Below are 14,193 nucleotides of genomic sequence, written 5' to 3'. Positions count from 1 at the left end.
CTTCCAATCCAGCCAAGGGGAAAGCGAGGGGCACGTTGGGCGTCCAGTAATTCACCAGGCCACAGTCTCTGCAGTTGCACCAGGCTCCAAGCCGCCGTCCCTCCCTCACTCCAAGGGCAACCACGGGACGCCCAGCATTGGCAGCTCCTCTCCTGCAGAGGGCACTGGGGCACTGGCAGAGACGGGGACGGAGGCAGGTGAAGCCGGAAAGGGGCTGGCAGAGGAGGCAGCCTGTCCCCTGGGAATCTCTTGGCCAGTCCGGCCACTGGCTAGGACCAAAGGGGCCAGTTCTGTTTTGGGGGGGACCGGCGCTTGGTCAGCCCGCAAGCAGGGCTTGTCCCGCCTGGTGTGCACCCCCCAATCCGGCTGGAAAGCCTTCTTCCAGCCCCCCCCCCCAAGCTTCTCATGCCCTTGGTGTCCACTTGGCCTTCAGGAGAAGGACAATCCGGAGAGCGAATTCAACCAGAAGAACCTGGAGTTGACCACCCTGAACCTGTTTTTTGCTGGGACGGTGACGGTCAGCTCCACCCTGCAATATGGGTTTCTGTTGCTGATGAAGTACCCCGAAGTGCAAGGTATTTTGGGGAGGGGGGTGATTCAATCCCACTGTGTCTCTAGGCCAGGAAGCAGCCCCCCCCCCCCAAGTGCCACCGGGGTTGCTGGGCCAGAGAGAAGTTGCTGTGAGCTGCACAAAGGCCTGAACCCAGCCTGTGAGCCACCCACGTGGGAGGTCAGGCCAGGAGCTTCCCCTGCCGTGGGGCGGAAGCCAGCCCCACAGCCCTTGAGCCCTCCTGCCCGGATCCTTGGCCCCCCAGCCGCTGATCTGGGCGCGTCAGAGAGAGTGCAGTCGAAGCCGCTAAGTTCAAGGCCACCTTTTGCCAGCAAAGATGCAGGAAGAAATCGACCGTGTGATTGGCCAGAACCGGATCCCCAACATTGAAGACCGGAGCCAGATGCCCTACGTGGACGCGGTCATCCACGAAGTGCAGCGGTTCAGCGACCTCATCCCCATGAACGTGGCCCACGCGGTCACCCGCGACACGGAATTCAGAGGCTACCTCATCCCGAAGGTCAGAGCCTTGGGGAGGGGGGCCAAGGGGCATGGGGCTGGCATGTTGCCACTCCGGCTTCTGGCCGGGCTGCCCGGCAGGATCGGGCGGAGGGATCAGGGGGCCGAGAAGGGCTGGCCAGCATGCAGGAGCCCCAGGCGGAGAGTGCCCACCCCGAGGGGGCAGATTGCGAATGGCCCAAAGGCAGTGCCTCCCCTCTGCCCACCCAGCCGGCCAGGTGCGATGGGGGGAGGGGTTGATGGGGGTCCCAAAGGATGGGAGGAGAGAAGGGAAGCCCAGGCACCCATCCAACCCCCCTCCCCCCACTCTCTCAGTGCAAAAAGGAGAGCGCCTCTTGGCCTCCTTGCCCAGATCGCTCGGGCATCTTGTGCCAGCTGGGCGAAAGAACCTCTGAGCTGGGCCTTCTCCTCCTCAGGGCACAGAGGTCCTTCCCATGCTCAGCACCGTTCTGCATGATGGCACCAAGTTCAAAAGCCCCCAAGGGTTCCACCCGGAGAACTTCCTGGATGAGAACGGGCAGCTGAAGAAAAACGAGGCCTTCGTCCCCTTCTCTGCAGGTAGAGCCCCCCTTCCTCCCCCCACCCTCCCGGGCCAGGCTCCTCGGCTGCCCTTGGGGTGTTTCCTCTTACGGACGGCTTTTCCGGTGTCCATGCCAAGTTGGCACTGGGGGCTGCCTCAGCATTTCCTGCGCACGCTGGACCCCCCTTTGCCCCCCCTGGCAACTCAGGAGCCCAGCAGGCAGGGGGAAGGTTGCCCTCTAGGCAGCGGCCTTCCCAGGGAGGGGTAAGCGGCTCCTGCCCATCCAGCTTCCGGCCAGGACACGGCCTGGAGCTGCCCAGAGGGTAAGGCTGCCCCTCCCACCCTCTCCTCGCAGGGAAACGCGTCTGCCTGGGGGAAGCTCTGGCCCGGATGGAGCTCTTCCTCTTCTTCACCGCCATCCTGCAACGGTTCCGGCTGAAGCCCCTGGTGGACCCCAAGGACATCGACCTGACCCCCCAGGAGTTCGGCTTTGCCACCATCCCGCCCCTCTACGAGCTCTCGGTCGTCCCCCGCTGAGAGGAAGGAGCCGAGTGGGCGTCCCAGCGCACCCTGCCTCTGCGCTCCTGTGCTTTTGCACCAGCTGGACTTGTGGGGGGGGGCTGCATGGTCCCCTTCTCTGCGACACCCCCCCCCCCGGGGGCCAGGATTCCTGAGGGGCTGGGACAAGATGCCTCTTCCAGGTGTTTGCCTTGAAAATATAAAGCTTTGCGGGGATGCAGGTGGCTGGAACTGGTGCAGCCTTGGTTTCTTCTAAGCCCTGTGTGTGTGTGTGTGTGTGTTTCCTGCATAATCACTGTGTGGTGTTGCTTCAAGAGAGCAAAGCAGAAAAATAAGAGAGAGCAAAAGCCGGAGAAAGGGTGATCTGCCCAGCACAGGGCCATAAAGAGCCACCGGGTCTCCCGGACCAGATGGCCCCAAGTGTGGCACTCGGGATGCCCCCTGTGGGTGGACTCCCGCTTTGTGAGGTGCGGAGGGGGCTGGACAGGAGGACAGGGGTCCTTCAGCCCTGTTGCTTGGGCCACTAGAGCAACTGGCCTGCATTGCCCGGCCTCCTTCAGCCGGTGCGTGCCGCGCTACAGTCACCTTCTTGGGGCAGACTCTGGGCGAATTTCAGGAGAGCCTCCGTGCCAGCTGAGCAGGAGCAGCCCTCTTGCAGGACCGGAGCAGCCAGCCGGACTGGCCGAGCGTCAGCGGGATCTGCTGATGGGCCGCAGCCCAGAGTCAGCCGAAGGGGAAGCGGCTCACCAGAAATGAGGCGACCCCCAAAGCAACAGCACCTTTCCCCACCCAGAGCTCCCACCTTCACACCAGGTGCACAGCTGAGCTGCAGAGTCCTTCCCCAGGGCACTCAACCCTCAGCGCCCCCACATTCACCCTGTTTGATAAGAGCCCCCAGAAGATCAATCCAGGAAGATGCTAAGTGGGATATTGGGCAAGTGCAGCCACGGAATCCGATCTGAATTATTTGTGCCAGTGCAGCCAGGAAGAAGGAGAAATAATAACAACAACAACAACAACTCCGCCGTTGCCGGTCCCAAGCCCGGATGAGAAAGGAGGAGGGTTGGGGTCAGGTTGGCAACTGGCCCCATAAAAAAAAACCCGCCAACCCATACAATATGGTGAAAGAAACGAATAAAAATTATATATCTCATCGGTCGTCGCGCAGATTAACAAGGGTCGCGGCGGATGTTGGGGTCCCTGGACATCCGTCGACAAGTGGGCTACAAGTGGACCAGCCAACAAAACGACATCACACTGGTTGAGAAAAATAAGGTCACAATCATAGACATCCCAATACCAGGTGATAGCAGGGTCGCCGAGAAGGAACATGAAAAAATCGCAAAATACCAGGACTTAAAAATCGAAATTCAACGACTATGGCACAAACCAGCAGTGGTAACTCCAGTGGTAATTGGCACACTGGGTGCTATTCCAAAAGCACTGGAATTACATTTAAAACAGTTAAAAATTGACAAAATCACCATCAGTCAAATGCAAAAAGCCGCACTGCTTGGATCTGCACGCATATTACGAAAATACGTTACAACGTCCTAGGCCCCTGGGTGGGGCCCGACTAGTAACCAATGCCAAATCCGGCGAAACAACTGGCCGCTGTGATACAATTGTATAATAATAATGATGATGATGATAATGATAATAATAATTATCCCCTGGGTGGGGTCCAACTAGTAACCAATGCCAAATCTGGCAAAACAACTGGCCGCTGTGATACAATTGTATAGTAATAATAATAATATGCTGTCCTATGGCCATAATATACATTGGGGGGAGGAGGAGGCAAGAGCGTGAAGGGCCGAAGGAGTCGCTGGGCACAAAGGGCTCCCCTTGCAATGCAGCCTTTCTGGGCTCGGGATCATAATTGGGATTAAAGCTCTTTCTCCCCTCCCCCCCCAGACTTCATCCAGACCCTGAATGCCCCCAACAGCTGCCATTCACTGTCAGAAAACCACAGACGTTCCTGAGATTATGAGCTCAATTTTGCCTTTGAGCATGTTCTGACTTTAAACGTTTCCTGGGTCAGCCGTTCCCTTGCAACCCCCTGAATTCCTCTCGCCAGCCTGGGCTTTGTCGGGGGGGGGGAGGCATAGGGAGGGGGCCGGAAGCTGCCCATCCAACATTGGAAGTTTGGGCAAAGACGGGCCTTCAACACCACTTGTGGTCTCAAGGCAAAAGACGAGCCCCTTTTGCCGGCTGCCTGGGACCTCTTGACAACATAGCCCTCAGAGAGGGCATTGGGTGGCAGCAGCCGTGGTCAGCCAGGCCAGCTGGAGGCCAGTTGCCAACCTCTGGGCTGAGGCCAGGAGGCGTTCCAGCCCCCGGGTGCTGCCAGCCTCTGAAGCGAGAACTGCTCCCCTGCCCTGCAGCCACAGGGCTTGGCAAAGAGAAACACAACCCCGCAACTAAGGCAACAAGGGAGGAAGGGCCTGTGGAGTGCCCGGGGGCATGCTGCCATCTCTTGCTCCACCTGTGGAGTATCTGTCTGAAGAAACCATCGGCCCTCGGAGGAATGTGGGTTGCAGAGCATAAACATTTCAAAGCTCTTGACCTGTTTGGCAGATCCAGTTACATCAACAGGTTGTTCAGAACTCTGGTTGGGAGCCAAGCTTGAGGAATGGCATGGGGGGGGGGGGCAGGGGCCAAGTGCCCTGGGCCTCCTTGACCCTTGACCCGCATGGAGCCTCCCTGGATGCTCTTTTCCTCCCCTTCCCTCACTCGGGACCCTTTGGCAGTCGGAGAGCAGCTGTTTTAAAAGGAGCCCCCTTGGCTGCGACCCTCTGAGCCCCCCTCAAGCCCCCCGCCTGCCCCTGGTGAGCTTGGCAAAGCCTGCCCTGCGAAGGGAGAGAGCTTTATGTAAGCCTCCGTCCTCGGCTTAAGCCGCTTTCTCCGCTCACAATGGGAGCTCCGGGAAGGGCTCCGGTTTCCTGCCCCCCCCACCTCAAGGTTCTCACGAGGCTCATGCCCTCCTGGCCCGGCCCTTTGTCTGCCAGGGCTTCTCTTGGCTTGGTTTCCGAGGAAGCAGGACAGAAACGGGCCTGGTGTTTACAGGAGACCGTGTGCGAGGGAGTGTTGTGTAAGCCCTTTCACAAGTGGAATTTCACAGGGCAAAGCACACCCAGAGGCCAAGGTGTGGGCAAGGCAGGCGGCAGAACCCGATGTTTGGCATTGGGGAGGATCGGAGGGGGGCGGAGGGCATTTCAAGAAGGTTTCCCTGCTTCCTGGCAGGAGGGAATTGCAGCAGGGAAAGGGGAACAGTTCCTGCCTCCTGGGGGCCCAGCAACCGTGGAGGAGGGGTCTGGGACCACACGCCCTCCACGGCCACCAGAGCTGGAACACGAAGGCAGCCCAGGAGCCACAGTCCCTGGGGCCCCAGCAGTTGTGGGCCCCTGCCAGTGGGGAGATGTGCAGGGGCATTCCAGCCGGGCAAGGCCACGTTCCACGGTGGACGCGCCACCCTCTACTGGAGCAAAGCAGGCAGACCACTGGAGCAGGAGGGGGGCAGGGGGTTTTCCCCAGGCCTCGCAGTCCAGAGAAGGTGCCACCCCTTGGGGGAAAGGACAGCCCTCTTGCTTGCCACCCCAGAACAGACCCTCCCCAAGAGCTCAAAATGGGGGGGGGGGTGTCTCTCCCTCTGAGGCCGTGTCCAGCAACACAAACACTCTCATGCCCACAGCGTGGTGGGAAATGGACCCTTGTGCCATCAAAGCGCTTGGCGGAGCCTCCTGCTTGAGCCCAGCTGGAGGCCGTAATCGCAACCTTTCCTTGAAACTCAGGCAACTGGCCCTGAACTCCAGCCCCCTTCACGCCACCCCCTGCCGGTTGCCCCTGGACCAGATTGCGTCTGCTGCCTTCCTGGCCCTCAGCGAAAGACAACGTCAAAGTTTGATCCTCTGGTCTTTCAGTGGAAAAACGATAAGGGACGTGCTGCAAGAAAGGGAAAAAAAACCACAGAAACTGAGACCGTTGTCCTTCTTCATGGAGAATGCAAAAATGGAGGTTTTTTATTTGGAAAACACCCCACCCCTTTCCTGCTCAAAGGTGCCTGTGCAGAGTTCACAGGATTGTTTGAAGGGTCAAGCAATCTCCCTGATGGAAACTTCCCAGTGCAACCTTCAAGCCCAGAGACATCTAGCCGGACCATCACCCAGCTGCCCCCTTGCCCCCCTTTGCTTCCCAAGGGATTGTGCCACAAGTGGGCAGGAGCCACAGAGGGCGGCGGGGGGGGGGAACCTATTATGTAATATCAGTCAAGAGGTAATCCAATCACCTTTACTTAACTGCCACCCGCCTTCAGTATCGAGGCAGCTCCTCCAGGGGGGCCCTGGCAGGACAGCCGTTATGTAACTGAGGAGGGAGGGGGAGGGAGTCTGCGGTTGGGATCAAGGGAAGGATGCTGACACCCTCCTTCTTCATCCTCCTTCATTGAGAAGGAAGAGCCCGAGGTTGATGGAAAACGAGGCAATACGCCGGCTGAGCTCTGGGATCACCACAGGGCAGCCTTTGCCAAGCGTGGCCTTGACCCCAAGCTCAGGCCCAAAGAAAGCATCAATATTCTGGCTCCTTTGGCATCCTGCCCGTTGGGCTCCTCTGTGGGGAGAGTGGGGAGGCACGCTGGCCCCAAGGAGCGCATAAGGGAGAGTCGGTGCCAAAGCAGCCCCTCCCTGCTCCCTGAAATCTGGCAAGACACTGCTAGTTGCCTCCCCCCCCCCCAATACTGCTCCGGCCAAGAAGAAATCTGGTTGGCCAGGATGTTTTGTCTCCTCCCGACTTTGACCCTTTTCTGGGCCGGTCAATAGAGAAAACTTTGGCCCAAGCGCAGCCTCACCTCCTGGCCCTTCTGGGAACCAAACTCAAGCTGGATGTACATTTCCTGTCAGCACTTCAGAATCCCTTCTTTGCTTTTTAACTCAAAGCAAACGGCATATTTTGTAATGCGCTTGGTCAAGATTCTGGTAGTCACCGTGGATATTGTCTGCGGCCCTCCTGTTGCCCAGAGGCCTCACCCCCGGGAGTCCAGGCCCCCCGAAGACTCTTCCAAAGCACCCTTGAAGTGTCCTTTGGCCCTCCGGATGTTGCTGATAAAATATCCCTGCATCCCCTCTTGTTCTACTCTCTGGTCATTTGGTGAAGGGGGAGGGTCTCCTGGGCAGTTTCTGGACTGAGGGGCCAAAACTCACCAGCCTCTGAAAGGCGGACCCCGCCTCTTCAATTGGGGTCCGAAAAGTCTCCAACACATCTAACTCTGGTTGTGGAGATTCTGTCCCAGTTGAGGTGGGAAGATGGCAAAGCCGCCCTCGCCTTAGGCCAGAAGACCTCCACAAGCCCTTCCTGCCCAGGGAGATGCCCCCTCCCTCCCTCCCTCCCTCCCTCCCTCCCTGCCAGGTGCCCAACAAACGTGGCTTTGAAACCCAATCTTCTTTTCCTGCTCAGCTCCCAGGTTCCAGTGCCGGGAGAGGCAGATAAATAGCAGCAGGTCCTGGGGGCCCCAGGTGCATTTCCCGCCTGGTCATCATGGAGCTCGGGGGCACAGTAGGCATCTTCCTAGGCATTTGCTTCTCTTGCTTGCTGCTCATCTCTGCATGGAAGCGGATGCACAAAGAAGGGAAGCTGCCCCCAGGTCCCACCCCGCTGCCCTTCCTTGGCAATATCCTGCAGGTGAAAACCAGCGAGCCCTTCAAGTCCTTCCTGGCGGTGAGTTGTCCCCTCTTTGGTGCAAGGAGGTGCAGGGCAGAAAGGCGGATCGGAGGTCCTCAAGCTCATGGGCTGGCTGAGCAGAAGCTCCAGGTTGCCCAGAAGGAGCCATTCTAAGCTCTGGGAATGAATAACCCCCTCTCCCCCCCCAGTTCCTCAAGTATCTCTAGGGGTCCATAAAAAATGGAGGAAAAGCCAACCAGAGCCAACCAGAGCGCCAGTGCCTGAAGGCGATGCCACCCCATTATTGGCCCTAAAGTAAGCAGCCTCCGGGGATAGGCAGCTCCCAACCGTGGATGTGCCACCGAAGGCTCATCAAGGCTGCTGGAATCCTTCTTGGAGAGTAGATCAGTCTAAATCCATTTTAGAGTCATCGAAGATCTAGATTTCTCCAGACAAACTGTCCTGCCTCTGGCCTAAAGTTGCTGCCACGACCCCAAGTGGGAGCCTTTCGTGACTTTCTCTCCGTGGCCTTTCCCGCAGTTGAAAGAGAAATATGGGCCGGTGTTCACAGTCTATCTGGGCCCACGGCGGGTGGTGGTTCTGTGTGGACACGACACAGTGAAGGAAGCTCTGGTGGACCAGGCTGAGGAGTTCAGCGGCAGAGGGGAGATAGCCAGCATTGACCGGAACTTCAATGGTTTTGGTGAGTAGAGCAGATCCAGGGCGTCTGCCCAAGAGAACCCAGGTTTCCTAGCAGAAGCAGAAGCCAGTGGGAGGTTGAGGGGACATTGTGGGTGAGCTCCCTCATCTCCTGCCTGGTTCAGGGCTTCAGAGAGGGAAGTGTTTTTATGGGACTGAAGAGGGAGCCTTCAAAGGAAGGATGGACCCTTGCTTTCCAGGAGTCGCTTTTGCCAACGGGGAACGCTGGAAGCAGCTCCGTCGCTTCTCCCTCACCACCTTGAGGAACTTTGGGATGGGCAAGAGGTCCATTGAAGAGCGGATCCAGGAGGAGGCCCAGTATTTGATGGAGGAAATCAGGAAAACCAAAGGTGGGTGATGAGCAGGCTCAGCAATGCCTGACTGGAGCTCGGGCTTCGCGTGCCTCCGGGTCAGGGAAAGCCGCATCCTCAGGTAGACCTTTGCTTCTTCCGGTCCCTCAGGCCAGCCCTTCGACCCCACCTTCTTCCTGAGCCGCACGGTCTCCAATGTCATCAGCTCCGTGGTCTTTGGCAGCCGCTTCGACTACGAAGATAAGACCTTCCTCTCCCTGCTGCAAATGATCAACGAAAGTTTTATGGAGATGAGCACCCCTTTGGCACAGGTAGTGGGCAATCGTGGAACAGGCTTTCCCCCGGGGTGGGCCAGGAGGATCCTCCCGACGGGCTCTCCCTGGCGGAACCCAGAGCAGACCTCTTCCTGGGTCGACTCCGGTTAGTGCCAGGCTGCTCATTTTGCCCCATAAACACACCGGGTTTCTCTGCTTTGCCTCCCAGCTCTACGACATGTATTCCTGCATCATGCAGTACCTGCCAGGAAGACACAACCGCGTTTACTACCTGGTTGAGGACCTGAAGGACTTCATTGCCGGGAAGATCAAAACCAACCAGGCAACGCTGGATCCCAGCAACCCTCGCGACTTCATTGACTGCTTCCTCATCCAGATGGAGAAGGTACCGCCGGGAGTTTCTCACCCACAGGGAGAAGCCCGGGAATCTGAGAGACTAAAAGATGGGGCTGAGGGGGAAATGGGTGGAAATTCCCCCTGGAGTCCATCCCACGAGGCTAGGAAGGAGTAGGAAGCCATCTCAGGACCCATTTCTTCTCCCTGCAACACAGGCGGTGGACCTGCCTGGTGATGCTAGGCGGTCCCCCACCTTAGATTGGTCTCCCCCAGCCTGCTTCCTCTGCTACCCCAGGAGTTTTGGGCAGCCATCATTACATTTCAGGTCCAGAATCCCCATCTAGTAAATAAGCGAGTGGCTTGTAAACCTGGACCTCCTGAATCCACGGGGCCTCTACTCACCATGCAGACCCTGCTGAGACGAGACCTTTCTTCTCTCGAAGGAAAAAGGAAACCCTTCCACCGAATTCAACCTGAAGAATTTGGTCCTGACCACCCTCAACCTCTTCTTTGCTGGGACGGAAACCGTCAGCTCCACCCTGAGATACGGACTCCTCTTCTTGATGAAGTACCCAGAAGTGGAAGGTAGGCTGGACAAGCTCTGGAGCCGTTTGCATGGAGTTGTCCGAGGGGAGGCAGCTTCCCCCCACAGACTCCCCCCACCCCACCGGGAGAGACTCTCAGCTGCCTGAATGGAGCACGGGCATTCACCTCAATGGGCAGCTTACAGAAGACCCGTCAAAATGGAGAAGGCAGCCCTTCCGTGGCTTGAGAGCCTGGTGGGCTCTTAATGAAACAGGTGTGACGGCTTTAAAAAAGGAAGTTAATTAGTCCTCGTGGGGAAAGCAGCTTCTGTGCATCAGGTCCAAGCCTTCCTCTCAGACCAGGTCAAAGAGAAGCTCCGCTGGTCACCCGCAGCAGGAATATTTCTGAGGGTGTAGCAGGAATGTGGGTGGGTGAGCAGAATAATTTTTATTGGGCTGGCCCCAATGCAATAAAGGTTGGGAATGTGTCTCTTGGGTGAATCTATTCCCACCTGATGCTTCTGCCTTGAGGATGGGGGCCGTGGGGCTTTGAAAAGAGGGGAGGGGGAGGCTCTGGGCCTCTTCAGCTTCAGAGGCTCACCCAGGTCTGCCCGGCCTCCTGACTAAGGGGCCCGAGGCAGTGGCCCTCACTGGGTTGAGAGGCCTGGGCCACTCGTGTTCTCCCAGAAGGATTTCCTTGATGTTTCGGCAGAGAAGATCTACAAGGAGATTGACCAGGTCATCGGCCCCAGTCGCCTTCCTGCCACGGAAGACCGGCTGAAGATGCCCTACACGGATGCCGTAGTCCACGAGATCCAGAGGGTGACGGACATTGTCCCCATGGGAGTGCCCCACACGGTGATCCGGGACACTCAGTTCCGGGGGTACCTTCTGCCGAAGGTGAGGCTCCCCGAGAGGAAGGGGCCGTGTGCAGCGATGATCCCTGGTGAACGGAGCCTCAGTCTGAGTTTGTGTTTCTGCAGGGCACGGACGTCTTCCCCCTGCTTGGCTCAGCCTTACGGGACCCCAAATATTTCAGCGACCCCGAGAACTTCAACCCCGGACACTTCCTGGATGAAAATGGCCGTTTTAAGAAGAACGAGGCCTTTGTGCCGTTTTCCTCTGGTGAGGGCCGGGGCCTTTTCCCCTTCGGCTGTCCTTGCTCTGGGGCACCTGACCAGGGCAGCACAAGGGGCAGCACAGCCGAGGCCAAGAGTTACGGCCCTCCCCCTCCCCCCCCCCCTCCCCCCCCCTCCCCGAGGCCTTGAAAAGGTGGTGGCCCTCTTGGCCAAGAGAAGGGGAAAGGTCTCCCTCGGTGGGCAGGGCTTCCTTGTGGCTGATGTCTCTCCTCTCCTCCAGGGAAACGCGTCTGCCTGGGGGAAGCCATGGCTCGGATGGAGCTCTTCCTCTACTTCACCACCATCCTGCAGAACTTCTCGCTGAAGTCATCTCTGCACCCCAAGGACATCGACGTCTCCCCCAAAATGAGCGGCTTTGGGAACATCCCCCCCGTCTACCAGCTGAGCATGCTGCCTCGCTGACTGTGGGCGTCTGCCTGCTTCTCTCCAGCCCCCTTCCTGATGCTGTCCTGTCTGAGCCCCACAGCCCTCCCTCCTGGGACAGGTTTCCATCCAGGTGGCTCTTGTCCTGGGTGCCTCCCTGCCTCCTGCTGGGCCAGGGAAGCAGATCGCAGGGATCTGCTGGGTCCAATGGATTCCCTTCCTCAGAGCAGCCCCTGTCCTGGTCCAGATCCCAATCCAGGGGAACAGGGGGGGGGGCATCTGTGGAGGAGGAGCCCATAGCATCCCAGTTGTATTTAGCCCTGGGGAAACTGCTTCCCTCCAACCCCAACTGGGAGCTCTGGCCTCTGCTCTTCTCTCTGCCCCACTGGCGCCCGTAGAGGGTTGCTGCACCCACCCCCACCCAGCCTAAGACCTTCTCCTGGAGGGGAGAGAGATTTGGAGCAGGGTGTGCTCAATTCAGTTGCTGGAGAGTCAGAACCATCTGGAGGTATTAACAAATGCCCTAAAGCCGGCTAGGTGTTCCTTCCGGCTCCGTCTGGCTCTTTAGCCGGAGCCTTCCTCTCGTCTCTCCTCCCCCCACCGCAGCCCCTTCCTGGCCCAAAGGAGGGTCAAGGACAGCTGACCGCAGGCACTTGCTGTGGGACAATTCAACACTGTATTAATCATTGCATTCAACTGCTTTTGCTACCATGGCCACATTTTTGTCAACATTATTGTAACTCTTACATTTCTGGGCTGACTTTGTTATTATTGAACATGGTTCCATCGAAATCGAAATAACTTTTGTATTTGTTGGACTGTCCCAGTTGGCTGTGGTGAGTTGCCCATGGCGGGTTGCCCCCTTCCGCCCCAAGAGAGAGCCTGGAAGCCCCCCGCCCCAGAAACTTTGCCCAGGAGCTTCCTTGATACGCAGCGGCATTTCCAGAGAGTCGTCTGCCAGCCGTCTTCTCCCGTCTCTTAGCTTAGAAATCTGCCTGACCTTTAAAACTGCAATTTAAAGCCTGTTTAGAGAAATAAGCACACGCGCGCGCACACACACACACACACACACACACACAGAGTATTTTAATAACAAGATATTTAGGAGAATTGAGTGAAATTGCGGAAGCAGAGGTTGCTGCAGACAATCTTCCTAAGCAGAATCTATTTCTGAAATCATTTTTTTGTTTCCTATGAATATTCCTTTTACTATGAACATTGTGAAATCATAGAAGTTTTAAGAAGAAAGAGTACAAAATGCTGGATTTAGTAAGGAAATGCTTATTATGAATAATCCTGTACACAGCCTGGACAAAGTTTAAACACAGAATAAAAACATGTTTTACTATCAAGAGACGATGGATTAAATTTTATGGGGGGGGGGACATCCATATCATGTATACACAGAGGGTTTGATAGGTGAACCCCAAGGACTCTGCTTGACTTACCGTCAGCCCAGAAGAGCCTCCCAGAGGGAAACGCAGAAGCCACGGGGGGAATGAACCGCAGAGGTCCCTGCTTAGGGCTGGCCCTTCTTCCTTTGCCCAAACCCCTCCTCCCTCCTCCCAGGCAGGGCAGTGGGGAGTGTGGGTCCCGACACTTCCATGGCCCCGGCAGCAGCAGCGCTGAGGGGTGTGAGGGACCACCCTTGCTCCAGTGGGTGCGAAGAGCTGCCTGCTCAGGGCTTCTGGCCAGTCGGGGTGGGGAGGAACTGTACAGCCTTGGGATCAGCTCCAGCCAGCTCCCCCCTGGGAGAACTGTGGGGGGGGGGCAGGGGGCTTCCAGAGAAGATGGCATTTCCCCTTGCCCCAGCACACATCGCTTGCGGAGGCGCCAAGGACATTGCCCACCCAACATTGGGGCATCTCTCGGTTCCTTTCCGTCTTCCCTTCCAAGCATGTGGGACCGAGACCCCCACTCCCATTGGCCACAGCCCTTAGTGGCTGCCTTTCCCTCAGAGGTCTAGTGATGGGCCCCCAAGACGGCTGGGCTGCCAGTTCTGGGTCTTGCAGTTGATCCAAAGATTTGTCCATGAACGCCCCTTGCCCTGCTTGCTGGCAGTCCCTGAATCGTAACCTTTGCTGCCCTCAAAACCCTCACTAGGGTCGCCTCCTTGCCCATGAATGTAGGAAGGGGAGGGAGGGACTCCTGCAGCTACCCTCCAGAGGAGGCATGCGCCCTTCCTTGCATTCAGGACAGCCAGAGGGCAGCTCTGAGATCTCCCCCTCCAGTCTGCAACCTAGGACCTTCTGGGGTCTCTGGTGCAGGTCCGCCCCCAACCGTCCTCAGCCTTCTGTGGCCAGAGGAGGAGGATTCCATCTGCAGCTCCTCTGCTTGTTTGGGGGATCGATCAGCTCACATCTCCCTGGCTGGGCTGTGCAGAAGGGGGCGCAGAGGCCCAGCTGGACCGGACAGGCCTGGGACCTCAGGCTCCCAACCTTGGAAAGGGCAGAAATGCTCTCTAGGCAGGCGTCCCTCTCCTGCCTGGCCTGGAAGAGACCTGGATGATGAGGTGGGCGTTGCACTCCTTCCCGGGTCCTCACTCCATTCAGCCTCCCGGTTCCTGTCCTGGACAATGCAAACTCCGTGCTCAGAGCAAAGCTTCCCTTTCTGCACCCCCACAAAACATCTCAGGTTGCATCAACTGGGTGATAACTTTGTGATGCTCAGGAGGTCCCACCGGAGATCTCTGATGAACACGGTTATTGACGTTCCCACAACCTTTAATTTTACCTGTAATTAAAAACAAAATTATGGTTTAACTTTGGCTCCTGAGCAGCCTC

General features: G+C 57.5%; 2 protein-coding genes across 3 annotated transcripts; both read left to right on the top strand.

Moving 5' to 3' along the window:
* The first annotated feature begins 24 nt into the window (after positions 1 to 24).
* Positions 25 to 2,339, top strand: LOC116515755 (cytochrome P450 2F2-like). The gene is made up of 4 exons (XM_032227961.1): positions 25 to 575; positions 883 to 1,070; positions 1,486 to 1,627; positions 1,945 to 2,339. The coding sequence occupies exons 1-4, from the start codon at positions 554 to 556 to the stop codon at positions 2,124 to 2,126; spliced, it is 534 nt and encodes a 177-aa protein (XP_032083852.1). The 5' UTR covers positions 25 to 553; the 3' UTR covers positions 2,127 to 2,339.
* Positions 2,340 to 7,150: 4,811 nt separating this feature from the next.
* LOC116515748 (cytochrome P450 2G1-like) lies at positions 7,151 to 12,762 on the top strand. 2 transcript variants are annotated; one of them, XM_032227953.1, is made up of 9 exons: positions 7,151 to 7,784; positions 8,268 to 8,466; positions 8,663 to 8,812; positions 8,924 to 9,084; positions 9,257 to 9,433; positions 9,828 to 9,969; positions 10,621 to 10,808; positions 10,892 to 11,033; positions 11,268 to 12,762. In XM_032227953.1, exons 1-9 carry the CDS (start codon positions 7,641 to 7,643, stop codon positions 11,447 to 11,449), a joined length of 1,485 nt encoding a protein of 494 aa, XP_032083844.1. In that variant the 5' UTR covers positions 7,151 to 7,640; the 3' UTR covers positions 11,450 to 12,762. The 2 variants fall into 2 exon arrangements, with proteins under 2 accessions (XP_032083844.1, XP_032083843.1); XM_032227952.1 differs by having other exon boundaries at positions 7,151 to 7,820; positions 8,304 to 8,466.
* Positions 12,763 to 14,193: the final 1,431 nt, after the last annotated feature.

The sequence above is a fragment of the Thamnophis elegans genome, chromosome 12 (genome assembly GCF_009769535.1).
Source record: "Thamnophis elegans isolate rThaEle1 chromosome 12, rThaEle1.pri, whole genome shotgun sequence".
Taxonomy (NCBI): Eukaryota; Metazoa; Chordata; class Lepidosauria; order Squamata; family Colubridae; genus Thamnophis; species Thamnophis elegans.
This window is presented reverse-complemented; position numbering and strand designations above follow the sequence as displayed.

What these genes read in the sequence shown, in the direction of transcription:
- LOC116515755 (XM_032227961.1), top strand. Translation starts at nt 554, where the DNA reads ATGAAGTACCCCGAAGTGCAAG. An exon ending in GAAGTACCCCGAAGTGCAAG is followed by an intron (nt 576 to 882) that starts GTATTTTGGGGA and finishes ACCTTTTGCCAG; the next exon opens with CAAAGATGCAGGAAGAAATC. An exon ending in GAGGCTACCTCATCCCGAAG is followed by an intron (nt 1,071 to 1,485) that starts GTCAGAGCCTTG and finishes TCTCCTCCTCAG; the next exon opens with GGCACAGAGGTCCTTCCCAT.
- LOC116515748 (XM_032227953.1), top strand. Translation starts at nt 7,641, where the DNA reads ATGGAGCTCGGGGGCACAGTAGGCATCTTCCTAGGCATTTGCTTCTCT. An exon ending in CCGGAACTTCAATGGTTTTG is followed by an intron (nt 8,467 to 8,662) that starts GTGAGTAGAGCA and finishes CTTGCTTTCCAG; the next exon opens with GAGTCGCTTTTGCCAACGGG. An exon ending in TCCTCATCCAGATGGAGAAG is followed by an intron (nt 9,434 to 9,827) that starts GTACCGCCGGGA and finishes CTTCTCTCGAAG; the next exon opens with GAAAAAGGAAACCCTTCCAC.